This window comes from Nuphar pumila, chromosome 2 (genome assembly GCF_984573655.1).
Source record: "Nuphar pumila chromosome 2, dmNupPumi1.hap1.1, whole genome shotgun sequence".
Classification (NCBI taxonomy): Eukaryota; Viridiplantae; Streptophyta; class Magnoliopsida; order Nymphaeales; family Nymphaeaceae; genus Nuphar; species Nuphar pumila.
The window spans coordinates 130,911,127-130,930,416 of NC_143250.1; the positions used below are offsets into that span (position 1 = coordinate 130,911,127).

A 19,290-nucleotide genomic window follows, 5' to 3' on the forward strand; every position below is an offset into this window, starting at 1 on the left:
GCTTAATCAGATCATTTTCAGATCCTAATCTAATTCGGGTCGGTATTTTATGTTGGAGCTATGTTTCGATTCAGATGATATCCAGTTTGTTTGAACCTTTTACATGTTAAGAGCTTGTTCTCAATCTTATTTTACCAGATCCAGCATTACCACGATACTTTTTTCTGATTTAGATTAACCCTTATTTATTGGATTTAATTTAGATCCAGACTGAGATTGGGAATACAATTCGGATTTGCATTCGGACCAAGCACAGTCATGCTTGTATCCAATCCCTTTGCACCCTACTCAGATGTGACCATCTCTGTAATCAGACCGGAACAGTGTGGACACACCTCTTACAGATTACTCGGTAGGTCCTCTAAATCAAGAGGATGAAAAATTCACCAGAGAAACATGGTTGAAAGGCTCTTTGGTCCTATGAGCAAGCACTACTGCTGGCAATCAAAAAACATTCTACACCATTGTAAACAGTACATCCGGTGATTGGTGCATTACCAGCCACCAGAAAAGTTGGACATCCTGTGGTTTCTACCGCAGAATTCGCTATTGGTGTATTTGAATTCCTCGGGTTTCAGATCCAAGGGATTTCAAGGGCCTTGAGATCTGAGGATCTCTGGTCCAACTCGCCCCACACACACCCCTATTGGACCATCAGATTAGAGATCTCAGATTTGGGGCCAAAAAAGCCTAAAAAGACAATCTCAGATCCACGGATCTGAAATTCGTTGTTTGAGAGCGAGGTGGATCAAGGCACAGGTCCCATCCCTTGATCTGCAAGTCCGCGGACCTCTGTTTTCAAACCATGCCCCAAGTGAAAGTACTCCTAGAAGAAAAGGACATGCAAATAAACAGGTAAACAACAAGCCCCATGAAATTCAGAAGAAATTCCATTTACTGTAAAATCATCCAAATAAAGAAGAGAAAAAACATCCCCAAAAAGCCAAATTAGCACACCGAAACCCTTGGGCATCAATGCAAGGATCTATGATACAGGCACTTTTTCTCTTTCCATCGAAAAAAGCACTTTCTTCTCTTTGCTGGGCATATGATGAATCTTTGTGAATAAAAGGAAACATGCCCCTGTTCACATTCCTTCAACTGCAAACCAGATTCATTCATTCCTTTGCAGGTCAGTATGATTATATGACTGCCTCAGTGTTGTCTTCTACGCACTAGCCTCAATAGGTGGATGGCAACGGGTGTGCTTGAATCAATCGGTCAGCTTTTGACACCAACATGACTACAATTTGTGCACAGACCCGGTCACGTTGCATTCAAGTTTTCCAAACACGAATTGTGCCATCAATGGATGATGTTATCATGCAAGCATCCTTTGGATGATAACTCACACTGGTCACCTAATAAAAAACGAAAAGAAAAAGGTTAGCGAGCTTAAAGTTGGTTTTCCCAAATACCAAAAAACAGTCAGACAACCCATAAAACACATAGCTTTCACAAGACATTCTCCACAAAGCATCGTTAGTTTTCACAGAGCATTCTTCACAAAGCATTGTTAGTTTCCACAGAGCATTCTATTGTTCTACTTATAGAAGTCGTTTCAGGACTCTAAGGGCAAAAGATTGAGAATCAAACCTTCATTCGTTGAAACCAAACAGAGATGATGGTTGAAAGGCTGCAGTATTCAGTGTCTGGTTATTGGTGGTAGGACTAAAAGAAGTTTGCATAAAGGAATACAAGGACATGATGTTTTGTGTGTGTGTCCGTGCGTGCTTGCACATGCAAAAATCATGTCCTTGTATTATTTTTAAAATGGTACAGAAACTCTAGAACAAAAGAGCTGACACTAGGCATGGTTTCATACATAGTGACTGTTATGCAACCACAATCTAAACAAAGAAAACTACAAGATAAAGAGAAGAAAAGAACAAGAACAAGAGAAGACATCAATGTCCACAGGCGAAAGAGGAGCAAGAAATTCACTAGCAAATGCGAAGGAATACAGAGGCGCCATACAAAGCTCTCAAAACCCAAAACCCCAATACTCCCGAAACTCTCATACCCAACTCTCAAAAGGAGGCAGCTATATATATGACAAAGGGCATAAAACCTTAGCAGATACAAAAGGGTAAATTACAAAACTAGATAGGTCCATAGACTCCATAACACCAAGGGCTACACAATTTCAAAAGTGTGCACAAATACAAGCCACTTATAAACAAAATACAAGATCACCAAAGATAGCACAAGCACAAACCACTGAAGGGCTACAACAGATAAAATAAATAAATAATTTTATTAACTCAAAATGCTTAAGAGAAACATATTCAACACAAGGAGGTTTTACCCCATATATATACAACAAAGAGAAAGAGGACTAGCCATTGGGCTGGTCCCAACGGGTAGCTAGTTAGCTGTTAGCCTAGTCATCTAACAAAGATCAAAATGCCAGTACAAAGGGGATAAAAAAACAAGCAAATACATGAAAAAAATAAAATACATAATATATATATATATATATAAACACAATATGTATGTACACAAATATATATATTTAACACCCCTCCTCAAACTGACGGTAAAATCATTGAAAGTTTGCTAAGAAACAAAAATGTGGCAAAGGCAACAAAGGCAACGTTCTGGTCAAGAAGTCGGCAAGTTGAAATTCTGATGTCACGTATGAAAGCTCTAATGGTTCCTTTAAGAAATTCTTCTCGAATGTAGTGACAATCCATCTTTATATGCTTTGTACGCTCGTAGGTGTTGTTGCTCGTAATGTAAATGATACTTTGTTGTCACAACACATGATGTTGATACCCATAACCTTTAGTAGACTTCATAGCCAAACAATCTCTGTAATGACAATTTTCATTGCCCGATACTCTGCTTCAGTGGAAGAAAGCGACATTTTTTGTTACTTCTTACACCTTCAAGAGATAAGCAAATCGCCAAGATACAATAACCTGTAGTAGAAATATGATTATTAAGATTGTCTCCCCAATCTATATCAGTATACACAATTAAGTTTAAGGATGAAGAAGAGGATAAGAAAAGCCATTTAGTTATGGTGCATGTGTTATGTATGGATAAGTATGTGATGATCAAATTAGCTATACTTAAGGTTTGGGATCCTTTAAGAGAGTTTCATCGTTAACCCTTATTTTAGCATTGATGACTTCAGAAATATCGACAACCTTTTTATCTATCAACCCGACCTAGCAACAATCTCTGATGCCAATTTTATTTGAGACAAAACATATCCTCGAGAGGAGTAGACAACCTCAATACCTAAAAACTATCTTAGAAAACCAAAATAAGACATATCAAAATTTTCTTTAAGGATATTTTTAATAAACTCAACTCATTTTCTATCACTACCATTAATAATCATATCATCAACGTATAAAAGTAAAATAATGATGTTTGTTTTTGCATTCTTGACAAAGAGAGCAATGTTAGTAATAACAAGATATACACTTCTTGTACACTTTTTCACTAAGATCCCCACTAAGAAAGACATTCTTAACGTCTAATCGGTAAATAGGCCATTTTTTAATAAAAGCTACAGCTATGAGAGACCTAACACTTGTCATTTTAGCTATAGGTACAAAGGTTTCTTCATACCTATATTCCTGAGCATTGAATACCCACTTAGATCCTATAGTTTTCTTTCCTAAAAGAAGATTCACAGTTTCTCAGGTTATAGCCCTATGGAGGGCATCCAACTCAACCTTCATTGCTTCTACCCAATGGAGATAGTCTTTGGCTTTTTTATATGTAAAAGGTTCATGAAAGGCATGAATAGCTAATAGATAAACTCTATATTTTGGAGAAAAATACTCGTATGACACAAATCTACTAGGAGACTTAGATATACGGTCTGATCTCCTAAGTTTGGTTTCATCTATGGTTTGGTTTTGCATGAACTTATCAAGTGCACATGGATGTTTCTCATTGTTATGCCGGGAATAGACCTTAAATTCTTGAACATCATTGGTTTTGTCAATATTGTCTTCATTTATAAAAAGATTTGGAGAATCATTATTAACATTATCATTGCTAGGATCATTAATAATGCAATCATCATCATTAGTAAAACAATCATCATCAACATCATTCACACAAATTTCATTAATGTTAGATGATTCATTCTTTTCCTTAGGCAAAAAATCAAATAAGAAAGAATAATCAATATCTTGGTCATGTCTTTTTTAAATCCATTTTCATCTTCAAGAAAAGTAACATTTTTAGAAATATAAAGATTTTTATTTTTTAAGTCATAACATCTATAACCCTTTTGATTTTCTCCAACAACAACAACAACAACTACGCCTTCATCCCAAAACAATTGGGGTCGGCGATATGAACCAACAAAGAAAATCATTATGAGTCTTCCACATGAATCCTTCTCCTCCATTCATTTCTATCCAATGCCATGTCTTCGGTGAGGTTCAAAGCATTCATATCCTTTTGATTTTCTCCATAACCAAGAAAAACACATTCAACGGCTTTAGGAGACAATTTATCATTTCCTTCACAAGGGAGAAATGTTTTTCAAAGTAGAAGATGTCATTCCTTTTATTTAATAGGTGGCGGTAAGAGCGGCTCCAACCCAAAAGTTTTAAAGAACACTTTTAAAAATAAGTAACATTCTAATAGGCTTTATAATGTGTATACTTTCTTTCGGCAAGACCATTTTGTTAGGGGTTTTTGGGCAAGATCTTTGATGTAAAATACCATTTTCTTTCAAATAACATTTGAATTCATTTGACAAAAATTTGCCACATGAATCCGAACGAAAAATAAGAATGTTAGTTTGAAATTGATTTTTAATTAAATTATGAAATCCTTAAAATAAATTTTTTTTTTCGATTTTTGCCTAAGGAAATAAATCTAAGTATATCTAGTATGATAATCAATGAATGTAACATTGTAGGAGAATCCCCCTTGAGACATGACCATAGCGGACCCCCACACATTCAAATGCACCAATTCAAAGTGTTTCTTAGCCTCATAAGATCTAGAAGGAAAATGAAGAGCTTTCATTTTCCAAGTATACAATCTTTGCAAACAAATTATTTTTCATTACAATTTTTTTCAAAAAAAGGAAAATGAGATGCCTAGTCTAACGGCTAACTAGCTAACTTTTAAACCCAGCCTAACGGCTAGCTAACAAAGACTAAAATACCCTTATAAAGGGGATAAAAAAACAAAAATAATAAATAATAAAACTAAGAAAATACATGAAAAATAAAATAAAATACATAATATATATATATATATATATATATACTATGAAGGTATATATATATGTAATACTATGTCACATGGACTCTTCTAAAGGGTCGATGCGACGCAACATGGGTGTGGGTACGGCACCCAATGCGGCTATTTTAAAAATCAGCTGCATCGGGTGCTGTCAACCGCACCCAGGATTATAAGTGTCTAGAAATGGACTCGATCAACTATGACCGAGTCCATTTCGGTTCAAAAAATTGTGTTTTAAGCAAGGGGGGGCGTTAGGGCACATTTGCGCAAAACACAACCCCCCACCCACCCCATTCTCGACCCTTTCTCCATTCCTCTCGTCCCTGTTCCTCCTCCTCTACCTCCTATCGACGACAGCAGTGCAGCAGTTCTCCTCCTACTGGCACCCACAGCGACAGGTAATCTTCCTCCTCCACCGCCTCCTCCTCGTCCTCTCTCTTTCTTCCTCTTCCTTCTCCTCCGCCTCTCTCTCTCTCTCTCTCTCTCTCTCTTTCTTCCTTCTCCTCCTCCCCTCATTTTGGCAAGGGTCGAATCCAACCTTGGGTTCGGCTCTCATGGTTGCTGGGTTCATCAGAGCATGAACCCAGCAACCACGGGTTCTGCTCTGTTGAACCCAGGATTAATGGGTTCAACAGAACCTAAACCCAGACCTAGGTTCAGCTCTGTAGAACCCAGGCCTACTAGTTTATGCTCTATGTCACATGGGTGCGGGTGCGGGTGCAGGTGCGGGTGCGGGGGTGCGACAAAAATATATAAAAATATATATATATAGTCCAAAAGTTGGACATAAATGACCCCAGGGTCAGGTTGACCGCACTGGGTGCCGCACACGCACCCGCACGCGCACCCGCATCGTGTCGACGCGGGTGTGGCTCCCAGTTTGCCGAGTCCCTGTGACATAGTTTATGCTCCTGGGTTCAGCACAACCTAAACTCAGGCCTGCTAGTTTATGCTCCTGATAGGATAATTATTTTTATTTCAGTAGTAATGCTAACTTAAAACTGTTACAGTATATATATACCCTCCTCGCACTCAAGTTTTTTTAAAGTGCCGCATCGCTGCACCTGCATCCGCATCCGCACCTGCACCTATGTGACATAGACGTAATATGTATGTAAAAATTATATATTTAACAACATAAACCCCATTGAAAATGATCATTATACAGTCAACAAAATATTTTTCAGATCTGATCATGGATCAATGCAGGTCCAGAAATCAAGACACCCCACAACAAATCTTTAACTTAGCTTGAATTCTATCAAAATCGTCACACAAACCACAAGCTTACTCCACCTTCTCCACAAGAGTCCCAAAAGAATTCAACTCCATGAACAATAAAAACCAATCAAGTTCAAGCAATGCTTGAACTTGGCAACTGAGAGAGACTTTGTCAACATATCAGCTAGATTATTTGCAGTATTAATCTTCTTCACAAGAATATCATCCCCGCGCAATAACATTTTGAATGAAATGATACCTGACAACGATATGATTCGTCCTCTCATGGTACATTTGGTCCCTGGTCAAGTGAATAGAACTTTGACTATCACAATAAACAAAGTAAACTCTTGACTCAAGCTAAGCTCACCAAATATACCTCTCGCCCAAATAGTCTCTTTCACTGCCTCAGTCATTGTCATATATTCGGCCTCTGTCGTAGACAAAGCAACTGTAGGCTATAAAGTAGCCTTTAAACTTACTGCGTAACTACTTAAAGAGAACACATAAAGTGATCTCCTCCTATCAAGATCACCTACATAATCTGCGTCAACATATTCAACCAGACCATCACTAGTCCTCTCGAACTGCATGTGAAATGTCAAGGCGTGAGCACACCATAGCATACATAATACTACTAATTGCACTACAATAGGGCACATTTAACATACATTCTACCTCTTCATCTGTCTGAGGTGATAAAGTAATTGAAAGTTTGAAATGAGAAGGAAAGAGGGTACCTACAGGCTTGGCATCTTTCATGCCAAAACGCTCCAGAACTTTGTTAATATACTTCTTCTGTGACAAATATAGCTTTTCTGCCTTACAATCCCTCTTAATTTGCATACCAAGGATCTCCTTGGCTGGTCCCAAATCCTTTATTTCAAACTCATTGCTTAATTGTGTCTTCAACTTCTTAATTTCAGATATGTCCTTCACTGCAATCAACATGTCATCAACATAAAGAAGCAAATAAATGAAAGAACCATCATGGAGCTTTCGAAAGTAGACACAACAATCATGCTTGTTTCTGTAATATCTAAAACTGGTCATGGAGGAGTCAAACTTCTTATACCACTGCCTTGGTTACTGCTTTAAGCCATACAAAAATTTCTTCGATAGACATACATAGTCTTTTTTTTCTTCAATCTCAAAGTCTTCAGGTTGATGCATATAAATCTATTCTTCCAAGTCACAATGTAAGAAAATTGTTTTAACATCAAATTGCTCTAATTCCAAATCATGCATAGCAACTAAAGCAAACAAAATATGAATAGAGCTATGTTTCACACAGGAGAGAACACATCATTAAAATCAAATCTTTGCACTTTGACTATAGCCCTTTGCAACTAATCGTGCCTTGTATTTTGCATCTTCCAATCCTAAGATACCTTCCTTTTTCTTGAAGACCCACAATCTATAGCCCTTCACATCGGATGCATAGGCAAGGAAGATATATTTCTTGGCTCTAAGCTTAAGTTTACCTTCATTCCCGATCATATGCAAGACAACCAAAGTTTTTTAAACATGAATAATCAGCAGGGCTACCAGCCCATACCTCTTCTAGGGTCTTCAAGCTATTATTGTGGAGGGAGATCGATTCACCAAATAGCATGCCATATTAACAACTTTCTTGCCTAATCCTGCATTGGACAACATGCATCAAGCTCTCTCCAATAGGGTTTTATTCATACGTTCTGCAACCCCGTTCTGTTGTGGTGTTTTCACAACTGTGTAGTGCCTAATAATCCGTTCATTCTTACAATACTCATTAAATTTTTCATTATAAAATTTCAGACCATTATCGTCTCTAAGCCTCTTGATATGCTTTTCAATTTGCTTTTTAAGTAAAGTCTTCCACAGTTTAAAGGTCTTAAATACTTCACTTTTGTGCTTCAAAAAGTGAACTCAAACATTCTTGGAGTAATCATCAATAAGGGTGAGCAAATAACGAGTACCACCTTTGGAAGTAACCTGTGGAGGTCTCCACAGGTCTAAATGAATATAATCCAAAGTGACTTTTGTCCTGTGAATTGCAACATAGAAACTAACCTTTTTCTGCTTTCCAAAAACACAATGTTTATAGAGCTCCAACTTTCTTGTACTCTAAACACACAGGACCTCTCCTGCTCAGGAGAGTCAAGCATCTCTCACTCATATGGCCTAGTCTCATATGCCATAACTTGGTAATATCTGAATTGCATAGAGATGATGAAGAAATAGCAGTTGAACCTGTAATACTAGTACCATGCAATATACATAAAGGTTCCATACCATTCATCACAACAAGAGCACCTTTACTGATTTTCATGACTCCACCTTCAGCTGAATACTTACATTCATTTGCAACAAAAGTACCCAAAGAGATAAGATTCTTCCTTAAAGTCGGAATATATCCAACACCAGTTATAGTTCTAGCTACACCATCATGCATCTTAATCCGAATTGACTCATTACCAACAACTTTACATGACACATTGTTGCCCATTAACACAACTTCACAATCAACAAATTCATATGTAGAGAACCAGTCCCTATTGGGACACTTGTGAGAATCAAGAATCCACTCATCCTTAGGACCACTTTTATCTTCAGTCACTAAGAGAATGCCAACTTTATCAACTTATTGTGCAATACTAGCTTCTGCAGTGGTGTCATTTTCTTTTCTGAACTTTACCATAATCTTTCTGATGCTTGTTTTTCAACTTAAAGCATTCAGACTTGATGTGCCCCTTCTTGTGACAATAGTTACAAGTTAAATTCTTATGTTTCAACTTGGATCTTGACTTATGTTTTCTATTGCTCACATCTCTCGCCTTAGTCCTCTTTCCAACAACCAAGCCCACTAAACGATCTTCACTTTCATTTAGAGTCAACTCTTTACCAATTTTCTCTTTGCTCATAAGTTTGGTCTTAACCTCATATTGTGAGGGATTCCCTTCCATAAAACCATGGTATCTCTGAGTTTATTATATGAGGGAGGCAAAGTAACACAATAATAAAAGGGCTTGATCCTCATCATCAATTTCAACATCTATATTTTTCAACTCCATGATAATAGAAACCAAACTCACTGATATGAGATTTAATGGGCTTCAGACATGCAAAGTGTATACAATCGTTGCTTTAAGATCAAACGATTTGTGATGCATTTTGTCAAATACAACTTTGCTAACTTCTTCCAAAGATCAGTCGCCGACTTCTCTATAAGAACCTTTTGGAGAACGTCATTCATCAGAAAGAGTTGAATAGCAGTTAGGGCATTGTAAACCAATTCGTTCCGATCATCATTGCTCACAGTGGGACTTTTATTCGCCTTTTCGAACAATGCCTTCTTCAATCCAATTTGAGTCAAAATAGCAAGCATCCTCACTTGCCATAAACTGAAGCTTATTATGCCATCGAACTTCTCAATATCATACTTCGTTGTCGACATTGCGGAAGCCCCAAATCGATAAAACTGTTCTGATATCAGATTATTATGCAAAACACAATTGAAACGAAAAAAACTACAAGATAAAGAGAAGAAAAGAACAAGAGAAGACACAAGATTTACGTGGTTCGACACTCAGGTCTACGCCCACGAGTGAAAGAGAAGAAAGAAATCCACTAGCAAATAAAATGAAATATAGAGGCGACAGAACTCTCAAAACCTTAATCCCCAGTACACCTGAAACTCTCCTACCCAACTCCCAAATAGAGGCATCTATATATATGACAAAGGGCATAAAACCCTAGCATGTACAAAAAGGAAAAATTACAAAACTAGACAGGTCCATACTACGGGGGCTCTACCCCCGCACACCACAAACCCCATTGAAGATTCCCATTGTACAATCAACAAAATATTTTTCAGATCGGGTCATGGATCGAAGCGGGTCCAGAATCCAAGGCACCTACAACAATGACATTTTTACTTTGGCAGAGTATATTCAACTACAACAGCAACTTTTCCTAACTTCGTTGTTGCATGATCTAACATTCCAAGCATTTAGAAGAATTTGAACAAAGACATTTGCAAATTCAACTAACTATAATTGTGTCTTCATAATGTTTAACTACAGAAATATGAAAACAATGGATATACTTGAACATTCTAATGTTCAAACTCAAACAAGCACATTGTGTGTGCAAATATGTGTATGTTTGTGCATCTGTTTATGCAGATGCCCAACTAAATTTCTGTGAGCAGAACAAGAATATTGGCTTACTGTCTTCAGAACTATGCATTATTTACAAGTTAGAATCGACCTAGTGTAGGAAGCTTTTACTTCTTTAACCATTCAAGCATGCAAACTAAATTATATCAAGAAAAAACAATATTGGCATAGATGAAAGGCGTCTCTCTCTCTCTCTCTCTCTCTCTCTCTCTCTCTCTCTCTCTCTCTCTCTCTCTCTCTCTCTCACACACACACACACACACAAAAAAAAAAAACAAAAAACAAAGACAAGCAAGCAATCACATTCATCATCATCATTATCAATATCATAAAACAATAATATTACTAGCAACAAGAATCCTCCAAAGGAGATTTGGAACCAGAGCAGAGACAGCCAATACACATGCAAAGACATTATTACTAAATAAGGAACAGGTGTGAAATGACACAGATACACCATGACTCCTTACCACTGAGGCATGTGCACGAAAGCTTGAAACGACAGACGCATCAACCAGATCCCAAATGAAAACCTTGCCATCCTCAGATCCTCCAGTTACATGAGCATCAGTGTTGGTAAGGCAACAATCCAACTTGTAAGACTGATAAAAAGAAATATAATGATGTCAAAACTGTATGATGAATAGAAATATTTCAGAAAGAAGTGAGACACAAAGGAAGTGGTATAGTTATATAACTATGAGTTGAATTGTGTGTAAACACGACCATCAATAACAAATAATAATAATTACCAGTTAAACACCACTGCTGGTCCACATGTAATGTTGTATTTTTAACTGCCAAACCAATTTCACAAGAGCCTTAAACTACACATGCCTCCTCTCTGGTAACAAAAATGACTATCCATCCAATAAAGCAAGAACACCTGATGACTACCTTCTAAACCGACATGGTAAGTTCCCCCATGTAGTTGCAACTCTTGATCATGCATCCTAAGTACACAAACAAGGCTGTGATGCAGTTACACAGACTTCACAGCCTTGGAAGTTGGGAACCTTGCTATCTATGGCACACCAAAAGCACAGAAAGACAAAAAAGGCCAGGCTGTTTAGATTGGCTTTGGTATATTTCCTTAATAAAGGGTTGAAGGCTTTAATGGGGTTAAGAGTGTCACTATATTCCATGGTATATGTCACTATATTCTAGGGGTTAAGAGCGTCACTATATTCCATGGTATATGTCGTAATAAAAGCTGAAGTTGTGGCCTACATTCTTTTGACATCATCCCTTGATTCTACCTTTTTCTGGTCCGATTTGATAGGTCCTATTAGGTTGCATATGTTCCATAAATACAACCCACAACCTATCATGCCTGACAAGTGGTCCTAGGAGCTGCATAGCTTTTCCCAAAGTTTGCAGTGACAGAAAGAAATTGAGCATCAAAATGTTAGGTTACAAATAGAAACTAAGATGAGGCTGGATGAATAAGACAAAAGGTTTGCCCATTCTGGAACGGGATGCATGTTCCATGGCTAGGCTAAGTGAATCAAAAAGTTACCCACGGGAAGAATGAAAATCCTTTTGTGGTTTCGCTTACCGAAACCCAAGTATACCTTAAGAGAAGTATGATACTAGGATTAATGTTCCTTAAACAAAATTAGGGTTTTGGATTTCTTAACCATCAATAAATCTATGATGAAGCAACAAAGGATGCAAAGTTGGGTGAACTGGATCATAAAGGTCATCCAGTTCAAGAATTATGTTGAGGACAAAATATAACGTTTACAGAATCTTTACCAATAGAACTTATTATCTGAAGGGTTCAACACCAATCTGCATCTACCAAATAAGAGAGGAGTAACCCACATATAGTGGATCAAGTAGCAAAACTCATTCTGTACTGGATCCAAGAAACTTTAGCATATATAAAAATATAAAGCAATCTTTGAGTTTTTCCTATCAATTACCTGCATCAACTATGTATAAAAAATTATACCAATTACATTGAGGTGAGACTCCATACACCAACACGGTGAGAAACTCTATGATTGGCTACAACATTGCCAGAGTCCATAATCACAAACATCGGTCTGTGCTATATCTTGGCAAGGCAATTTATTGCGTTAATATAGGTTTAATTTATAAATCTCAGAAAATCTTGGTGCTTAAAAATCTAAAAAAACATAAAAATAGTAGAAATAAGTAACAAGAGAACATGTTTAGATAATAAAATACACATATAATAAAAGAGAGAAGAAAAAACATAATTAAGATATAGAAATGAAGTAAAAAGTAAAATTAATTGATAATATCATGACATTATTGCAATAATAATGTGATATTATCATGATAGTATTGCAATATATATAAATTCTGGATATTTGCAAATTATAATGAGATTTTGCCTTTAATATTGTTTGATCAATTTACAATGATATTATCGTGATATATTTAAAATATTGCCAATATCTATGACTATGCCAGAGTCTTTGGGACCTAGATCCATTCCAACAAAAATAGAGTCCTGGTTTAAGGCCTCAAGATCAGAAAATGGCTTCTTGGGATTAAGATATTTAATCGTAGATATATGGAGATCATAAAACTATTATACAATGTAACTTTCATGTAAGTCAATGTAGGGAGAAGTTTGATTGGTCCAAATCCATCTTAAAAATAAAGGCTACTTACAAGGCAAATGTTTACAATGTTATATTTGAAAATGGTAAAACATGGTGCCAAAAGAAATGGTTGAAAGTTGAGTTTTAAAGGCATAATAAAAGATTGCTTTAGATCGAATATGACCATGGATACTAATGGATCACGTGGTGATGTCTAGTATGGTTCTTGATTGGTGGTTTCTACATGAGGTGTTATGTGACATGGTGCTCATGCTCACTGCCTGCATCTTATCAGATAGGCATTGGCCGATTAATATCGAACATATCAAAAACGTTTGAAAACAGAATTTCACACACCAACCTTGCAAATATGACCTTTGTATTCTTGCAAAAGTTCCCCCGTTGACCTGCCACAAACCGGCATAAGAAACAAAAGACACTGAAAGGTTCAGCGGCAACAGCTTTTAAAATCACACAATTACCTGTCCAGGAGGCGCAGAGTAGAATCCAAGCAACTAGCTAGCACACAGTTACCATCATTTGATATTGAAATACAGTTGACGGGCTGTCCCAAGTCATCAACGATCTCCCTGGTTTACAGCCAAATGAACATATTATTGGGAAGAGTTTGTAGAGGAAAATACATATCAGTAAATCATGTTGCAAATGACAGAAGAGGCTTACAAGATTAGAGAAAAGAGTCAATTAGTGTCACCATCTAGACGCTACATACCTACCAATACGAATGTCGAAAGTGCGAACAGTTCCATCAACACTTCCAGCAACAATTTCAGTCTTAGTTAAGCAAAGAGACATAACACTGTCTGAAAATGTGTCAATAATCTGCCACAATAATTACAAGAGGAAAGAAACACAATAAAATCAGACAAGAATCACAAAGCTAAGGGCACTAATATTCATGCTTCAACCTCTAAAATTGAATTCCTACCTGGACCGGTTCGGTACTTTGTGACCTACAATCCCATGCCCTTATTGAACGGTCGTAGCCAGCTGATATTACTGCAGCTCCAGTCTCATTGAACTTGACAGCATTTACCTGTGTTGCATAAAAAATATATATATATTTTTGTGAATAAAGTCGCCTGGGAACATACATCATCATATCATTGCTTGAGGAGCATATACATGATATCATCAAGTGACCTTGGATCACTTGCTAAGCTTGTTACATAAGACCCATCCATGCCATTGATGGTATTCACCAGAATTTAATAGCACCAGAATATTTCAGGAGAATTTCATAAAATTTGCCTTTCTCAAGAGATTGTTTTTTAAACTACTTTGTTTTCAAGTGATAATAAAACTTTGAACATAACCAGATTACACCACAACTTCGAACGGAAAACTCATTTTAAGAAGCTTAAGCCTCAACATGAAGCTAAGCCTCTTAGGTAAGAGGCATAGGCCTCTCTTACCTACCAAAGAAACTTAAGACTCTTGGGGCAGGGACTCCCACGAGGTATTAAAGGGATAAGCCTCTAAAGCCTCAAATATAGCCTTGACAAAACCATGCCTTTGACAAGCTTGATATTGTGTCTTTGCACTCTTAATTTACTCCAATTTCATGATCATCAGGGTGCCTCTCATATTTGAAGCTTTCAGCTACTTCCGCTAGCACAATTATCTAAATTGCATGAATTGCATAATCAACCGCATTCTAAAGTTCAGGTCACAATCTGTAAGCACTGATGACTTACAAACTAACAAATTCAATAACATCAACCTTTTTTTTCGATGACATAACATGAACAAAATAAATGCGAGATCGGGATCACCGTTGCGGCAAAAGTAAAAGTATATAATCCGTAATTTCGTCCTTTCCTCAGCGTTTAGACCACAACTTACCAAACAGGCAACCTGTATTAAAACACAGAAATTGAAAAAGGGAGATGCACAAAGCCAACTTCTTGGCACCACCAATTAGATAGGAATAACATTTCCAACTCCACTTCACCTCCTCGCCTTTCAGAATGCTGCATTCGAGTATAATTCAGACCAAAGAACATGAACCGGAAACGAAAAAATAAATAAATTCATACAATTCTGCATTACCAACTATGCAAACAAACAGACAGAATCACACACAAACACGGGTTCTCGACCATAATCTCGCATCAAATAGGGAGAAAACAGGCAGAAGAACATGAAGAGAAGAAGAAGAAGAACAAGAGGAAAGAAGAGTAGGGGCCGCATACATCACTATCGTGGCCGCGGAACTTCCTAATAACGCGGCCCGTCGCCACGTCCCAATGGAACACCTGCCGATCTCCACCGCACGAACACAATTTCGCATTATCCCTACGAATAATAATCACAGCGAAAGAGATAACAGAAAAACCTTTTGCGAGAGAGAGAAAGAGGAAGAGGAAGAGGAAGAGGAAGAGAGGGGATTAGGATTCGGAGGAGAGGGGTTGTTTCCCTCTCACGTACAGGGTGACGTGGACGTCTCGAACTTCGCGGGCGTGGGACTTGTAGGTCTTGATGTGGATGCCGCGGTGGGGGTTCCAGAGGCGGATGGTTCGGTCCTTGCCGCAGCTCAGGCAGTAGTTGCCGTCCGAGTTGAAGCGCGCCGCCAGCACCGCCCCCTCGTGCCCCTTCAGCACGTTGTCCTCCCTCCGAGGCAGCCCCTTTCCCCCCGCCATCCTCCTCCTCTTCCTTCCTCACTTCCACTTCCTCCCTTGTTTCTCTTCTTCTTTCAGAACGACTACGAGGAGGAAACAACACTTAAAAAAAAGACGGGGTAGGTTCGACATCGCGGATAAAACGAGAGAGGAGCTGGAAGGGAGGGGTCACCAATATCAAGTCTTTTATTTCATATGTTTTGTTAGGGGTGGCAATCGGGTCGGGTCGGCGGGTCAGAATACCTCAACACGAACACGACCCGTTTATTAAACGGGTTGGCGGGTCGGAGTTAGGGTTATATATATATATATATATAAACAGGTTGGCGGGTTGACGGGTTCGTGTAAATGGGTTGACCCGCCTGCCTAACCCGTTTATTAAACGGGTCAAACGGGTTGGCGGGTCAGAGTTAGGGTTAGATAAGTTAATATATATATATATATATATATATATATATATATATATAAAAACGGGTCGGCGGGTTGACGGGTTCGTGTAAACGGGTTGACCCGCCCGCCTAACCCGTTTATTAAACGGGTTGGCGGATTGGCATACCCCTAACACGAACACTACCCATTTAATAAACGGGTTAGGCGGGTCAACCCGTTTATGACATGAACCCGTTTAAGCCAAACCCTAACCCGGCTAAGAAGCGGGTTGGCGGGTCAGGTCAGATTTTGTCACCCTTATGTTTTGTAGTTTCAATTTTAAATTTTGAAATACAATTCTAAACGTATAGCTTAATTGTTAGAAAGATTCACCTTTTTTTTATAAAAGAAAAGTGCTAGCTAAGCAGGAATTAAACAAAATTTTATAAATTTAAACATTATCATTCATACTAAATTAAATAAAATTACTCATAATAAATCGGTTTCAAAACCAATAAGCCAATCTCATAGTCCAGTACTAAAATCCTATAGCATCCCAAACAAAGTCTCAACCACATTTCAATCATCTAAATCAAAAAAGAAACTATCCAATCAAAGAATCCTTACCTAAAATGTTAAAATTATAAGGTTGAAAACATCCTCGATTATGAAACAAATTATGCAAACAGTGCACAAACTAAGATATTATCAAATAATTTTAGTTACTTAACAACTTAACTACAATATGCATCAATCATAATGAGATACAATTTAACCATTACCACATGGACATCTAAAGAATGACATCCATATAACATTCAATAAGTCACACATTTATATCATATTTATGTATGAACACTTAATCGATGCATGAACTTATCAGAACAATTAAAACATATTTATGCATGAGTAGTTTCTTATCTTTATTTTTATCTTTTTTTACTTATATGATTCATGCAATGCTCGAATTATATGCACAACATAATATTGTTGATCTACCAATAGATGAGAGGTTGTGGAAGCCTTCACATCCCTGTTAGATACTATGAACCAACCACAAGCTCATGAATTCCATCTTAGTTTTCACAATTCCAACGAGGTTAAAGTTAGCCTCGCGGATCAGGCTACCAAGGAAAAGTTATTTGTTAGGGTTACCAAGGCTCCTTATGTTCCGCACCATCATCTTCATGGGTGATGAAAGAAGGACCTAGCCTGCCTAGCTGAATGTCGCAAGCCGATGGGCAACGCCACTGGAGCCACTTCTTGAGCCCCCATCATATAACGCCCTAAAATCCTGAACTTGTAAACTTTTTAGATTTTTTTTTGAAGCTTTGCAATCAATCATTTTTCAATGTTTAAAATAGTAGTTCAAGAGAAAATAATGTTTGAAAGAACAAGTCAATGGACCTTGAGCGCATTACAAGCGAACTTTCCTTTACACAATAGATTTATATGTTCATACAATCATTGAAACCACATATATTCAAAACAAGGTTTTTGATAATTAAAGTTTACACAAAATGAGGTATTACAAAAGAAACCCTTATACAAAATTACAAAACATGCTCAGGCGCAAAACAATAAAGATAGTGGGTTCTTGATATCATCACGTCATCATATCATCGCCTACCGCATCAACTTAATCGGCACATGTATCCCATAAAATGGGTTAGACTTATGAAAGCCTGGTAGATGCATGGATATCAAAAGTCAAACCAAAACTAACATATGTGTTATTTTATAACATATAGTTTCAGAATAAGTAAAACTGAACATAATAATGTTGTTTCGATAATTACTGATATATGGATACACACATAATAAATATAGAAATAACTGAGACTGTCCAGGGGTTTGTAATTCTATGTATTTTGATACCCCCGAATAAGTAGTTGAGTCTACTCCCAAGGGAATGGCCTAATAACCGAGAGAGAATTTTCCATAAGCCACTTATTATCGGGGGATGCATTCGAACTTCTACCTAAGTCATTGGGATCTACCACCTAGGAGACTATTTGGTAACTCATTCCCCTAACTCCGATGATCGGGGACACTGAGTCATTGCTACTCGAGGAGCATAGTTTTTAACTTGTCCATCGGAGTTTTGTAACATCCTATCCTCTCTCTTGATAGAACTAAAGAATGAATGAGTACATCATGTCTTATTTTATCTGACAACCCATTCAATATGTTTTGGTCTTTTAAACCAAATCAAGCATCTTTCTTGTGAAGGCAATCATATCTTTTTATGCGATTTTCTTTTAATAAGGGTATATTATCGCATTACGAGGTTATCATAAAGCTCTTATCTAATCATCGATGTACTAACATAGCGTGCATGTCTGATAGTACCACTACGATGATAAAGATATTGGTTTCTCAGAATGAAACACATATAATAATTGAAAATTTCAATATCTCATGCTTTAGGCTAGAAAATATTCGAGTTATTCTAGATACAAAAAAGAAGGACCTGGCATACGTACCACTAAAAGCTACATAGTCGAAGCTTTTTTATTATGTTGGTTCAAAGAGAAAACTCAGTTATGAATATGCAAACGCAAAACACATGTTTTGCTTTTTGAGACATCGGATAATGCGAGCTTGAAATCTCGCATATGAAATCTATACAAAATCAAGTTTCGACGATGATGCATAAATTTGCGTCTTTAAATACATACTAGTATAATTTAAAGCAAGCAAGAGTACGCAAAAATTATGTATTTTATAACATTATATATGTATATAAAATATATATATATTAAAGCATAAGCTTGTGTACATTATAACACGACAGTAAGGTAAATGCTGTAAAACAAAGCCAAATGTATGAAACCACACATCGAGCTAAATAAATAGCGTAAGCGAGGCCCAATATACACAACTGTACATCAGGCTAAGTAAATTGTATAAAGCAGGAGCCTATGCACTTAATAGCGTGTCGGCAAAGTAAGTGACATAAAGCAAGGTCTGATGTGTGAAACCACACATCGAGCTAAATAAATTACAGAAAGCTTGAGTCTGTGCACATTACAACATGATGACAAAGTAAATGCTGTAATTTAAAATGGACAAAAATACGCAAAACTG

General features: G+C 37.2%; 1 protein-coding gene across 3 annotated transcripts; it reads right to left on the minus strand.

The window, feature by feature from the left end:
- Positions 1–848: 848 nt before the first annotated feature.
- LOC149847112 (Transducin/WD40 repeat-like superfamily protein) lies at positions 849–15,986 on the minus strand. Of its 3 annotated transcripts, none has more exons than XR_016430589.1 (9): positions 15,641–15,986; positions 15,406–15,508; positions 14,139–14,246; positions 13,923–14,032; positions 13,672–13,779; positions 13,551–13,596; positions 11,081–11,212; positions 7,195–7,388; positions 849–1,361 (listed from the first exon to the last, which is right to left on the minus strand). XR_016430589.1 is itself a non-coding variant. In XM_089998299.1 (8 exons), the coding sequence occupies exons 1-8, from the start codon at positions 15,850–15,852 to the stop codon at positions 1,278–1,280; spliced, it is 903 nt and encodes a 300-aa protein (XP_089854425.1). In that variant the 5' UTR covers positions 15,853–15,986; the 3' UTR covers positions 849–1,277. The 3 variants fall into 3 exon arrangements, 1 of the variants encoding a protein (XP_089854425.1); XR_016430588.1 differs by having other exon boundaries at positions 1,266–1,361; positions 7,191–7,388; XM_089998299.1 differs by lacking the exon at positions 7,195–7,388.
- Positions 15,987–19,290: the final 3,304 nt, after the last annotated feature.

Coding starts and splice junctions, on each gene's coding strand:
- LOC149847112 (XM_089998299.1), bottom strand. CDS start 15,852: ATGGCGGGGGGAAAGGGGCTGCCTCGGAGGGAGGACAACGTGCTGAAG. Junction 14,033..14,138: donor AAAGTACCGAACCGGTCCAG/GTAGGAATTCAA, acceptor TTATTGTGGCAG/ATTATTGACACATTTTCAGA. Junction 13,780..13,922: donor TTCGACATTCGTATTGGTAG/GTATGTAGCGTC, acceptor GCTGTAAACCAG/GGAGATCGTTGATGACTTGG.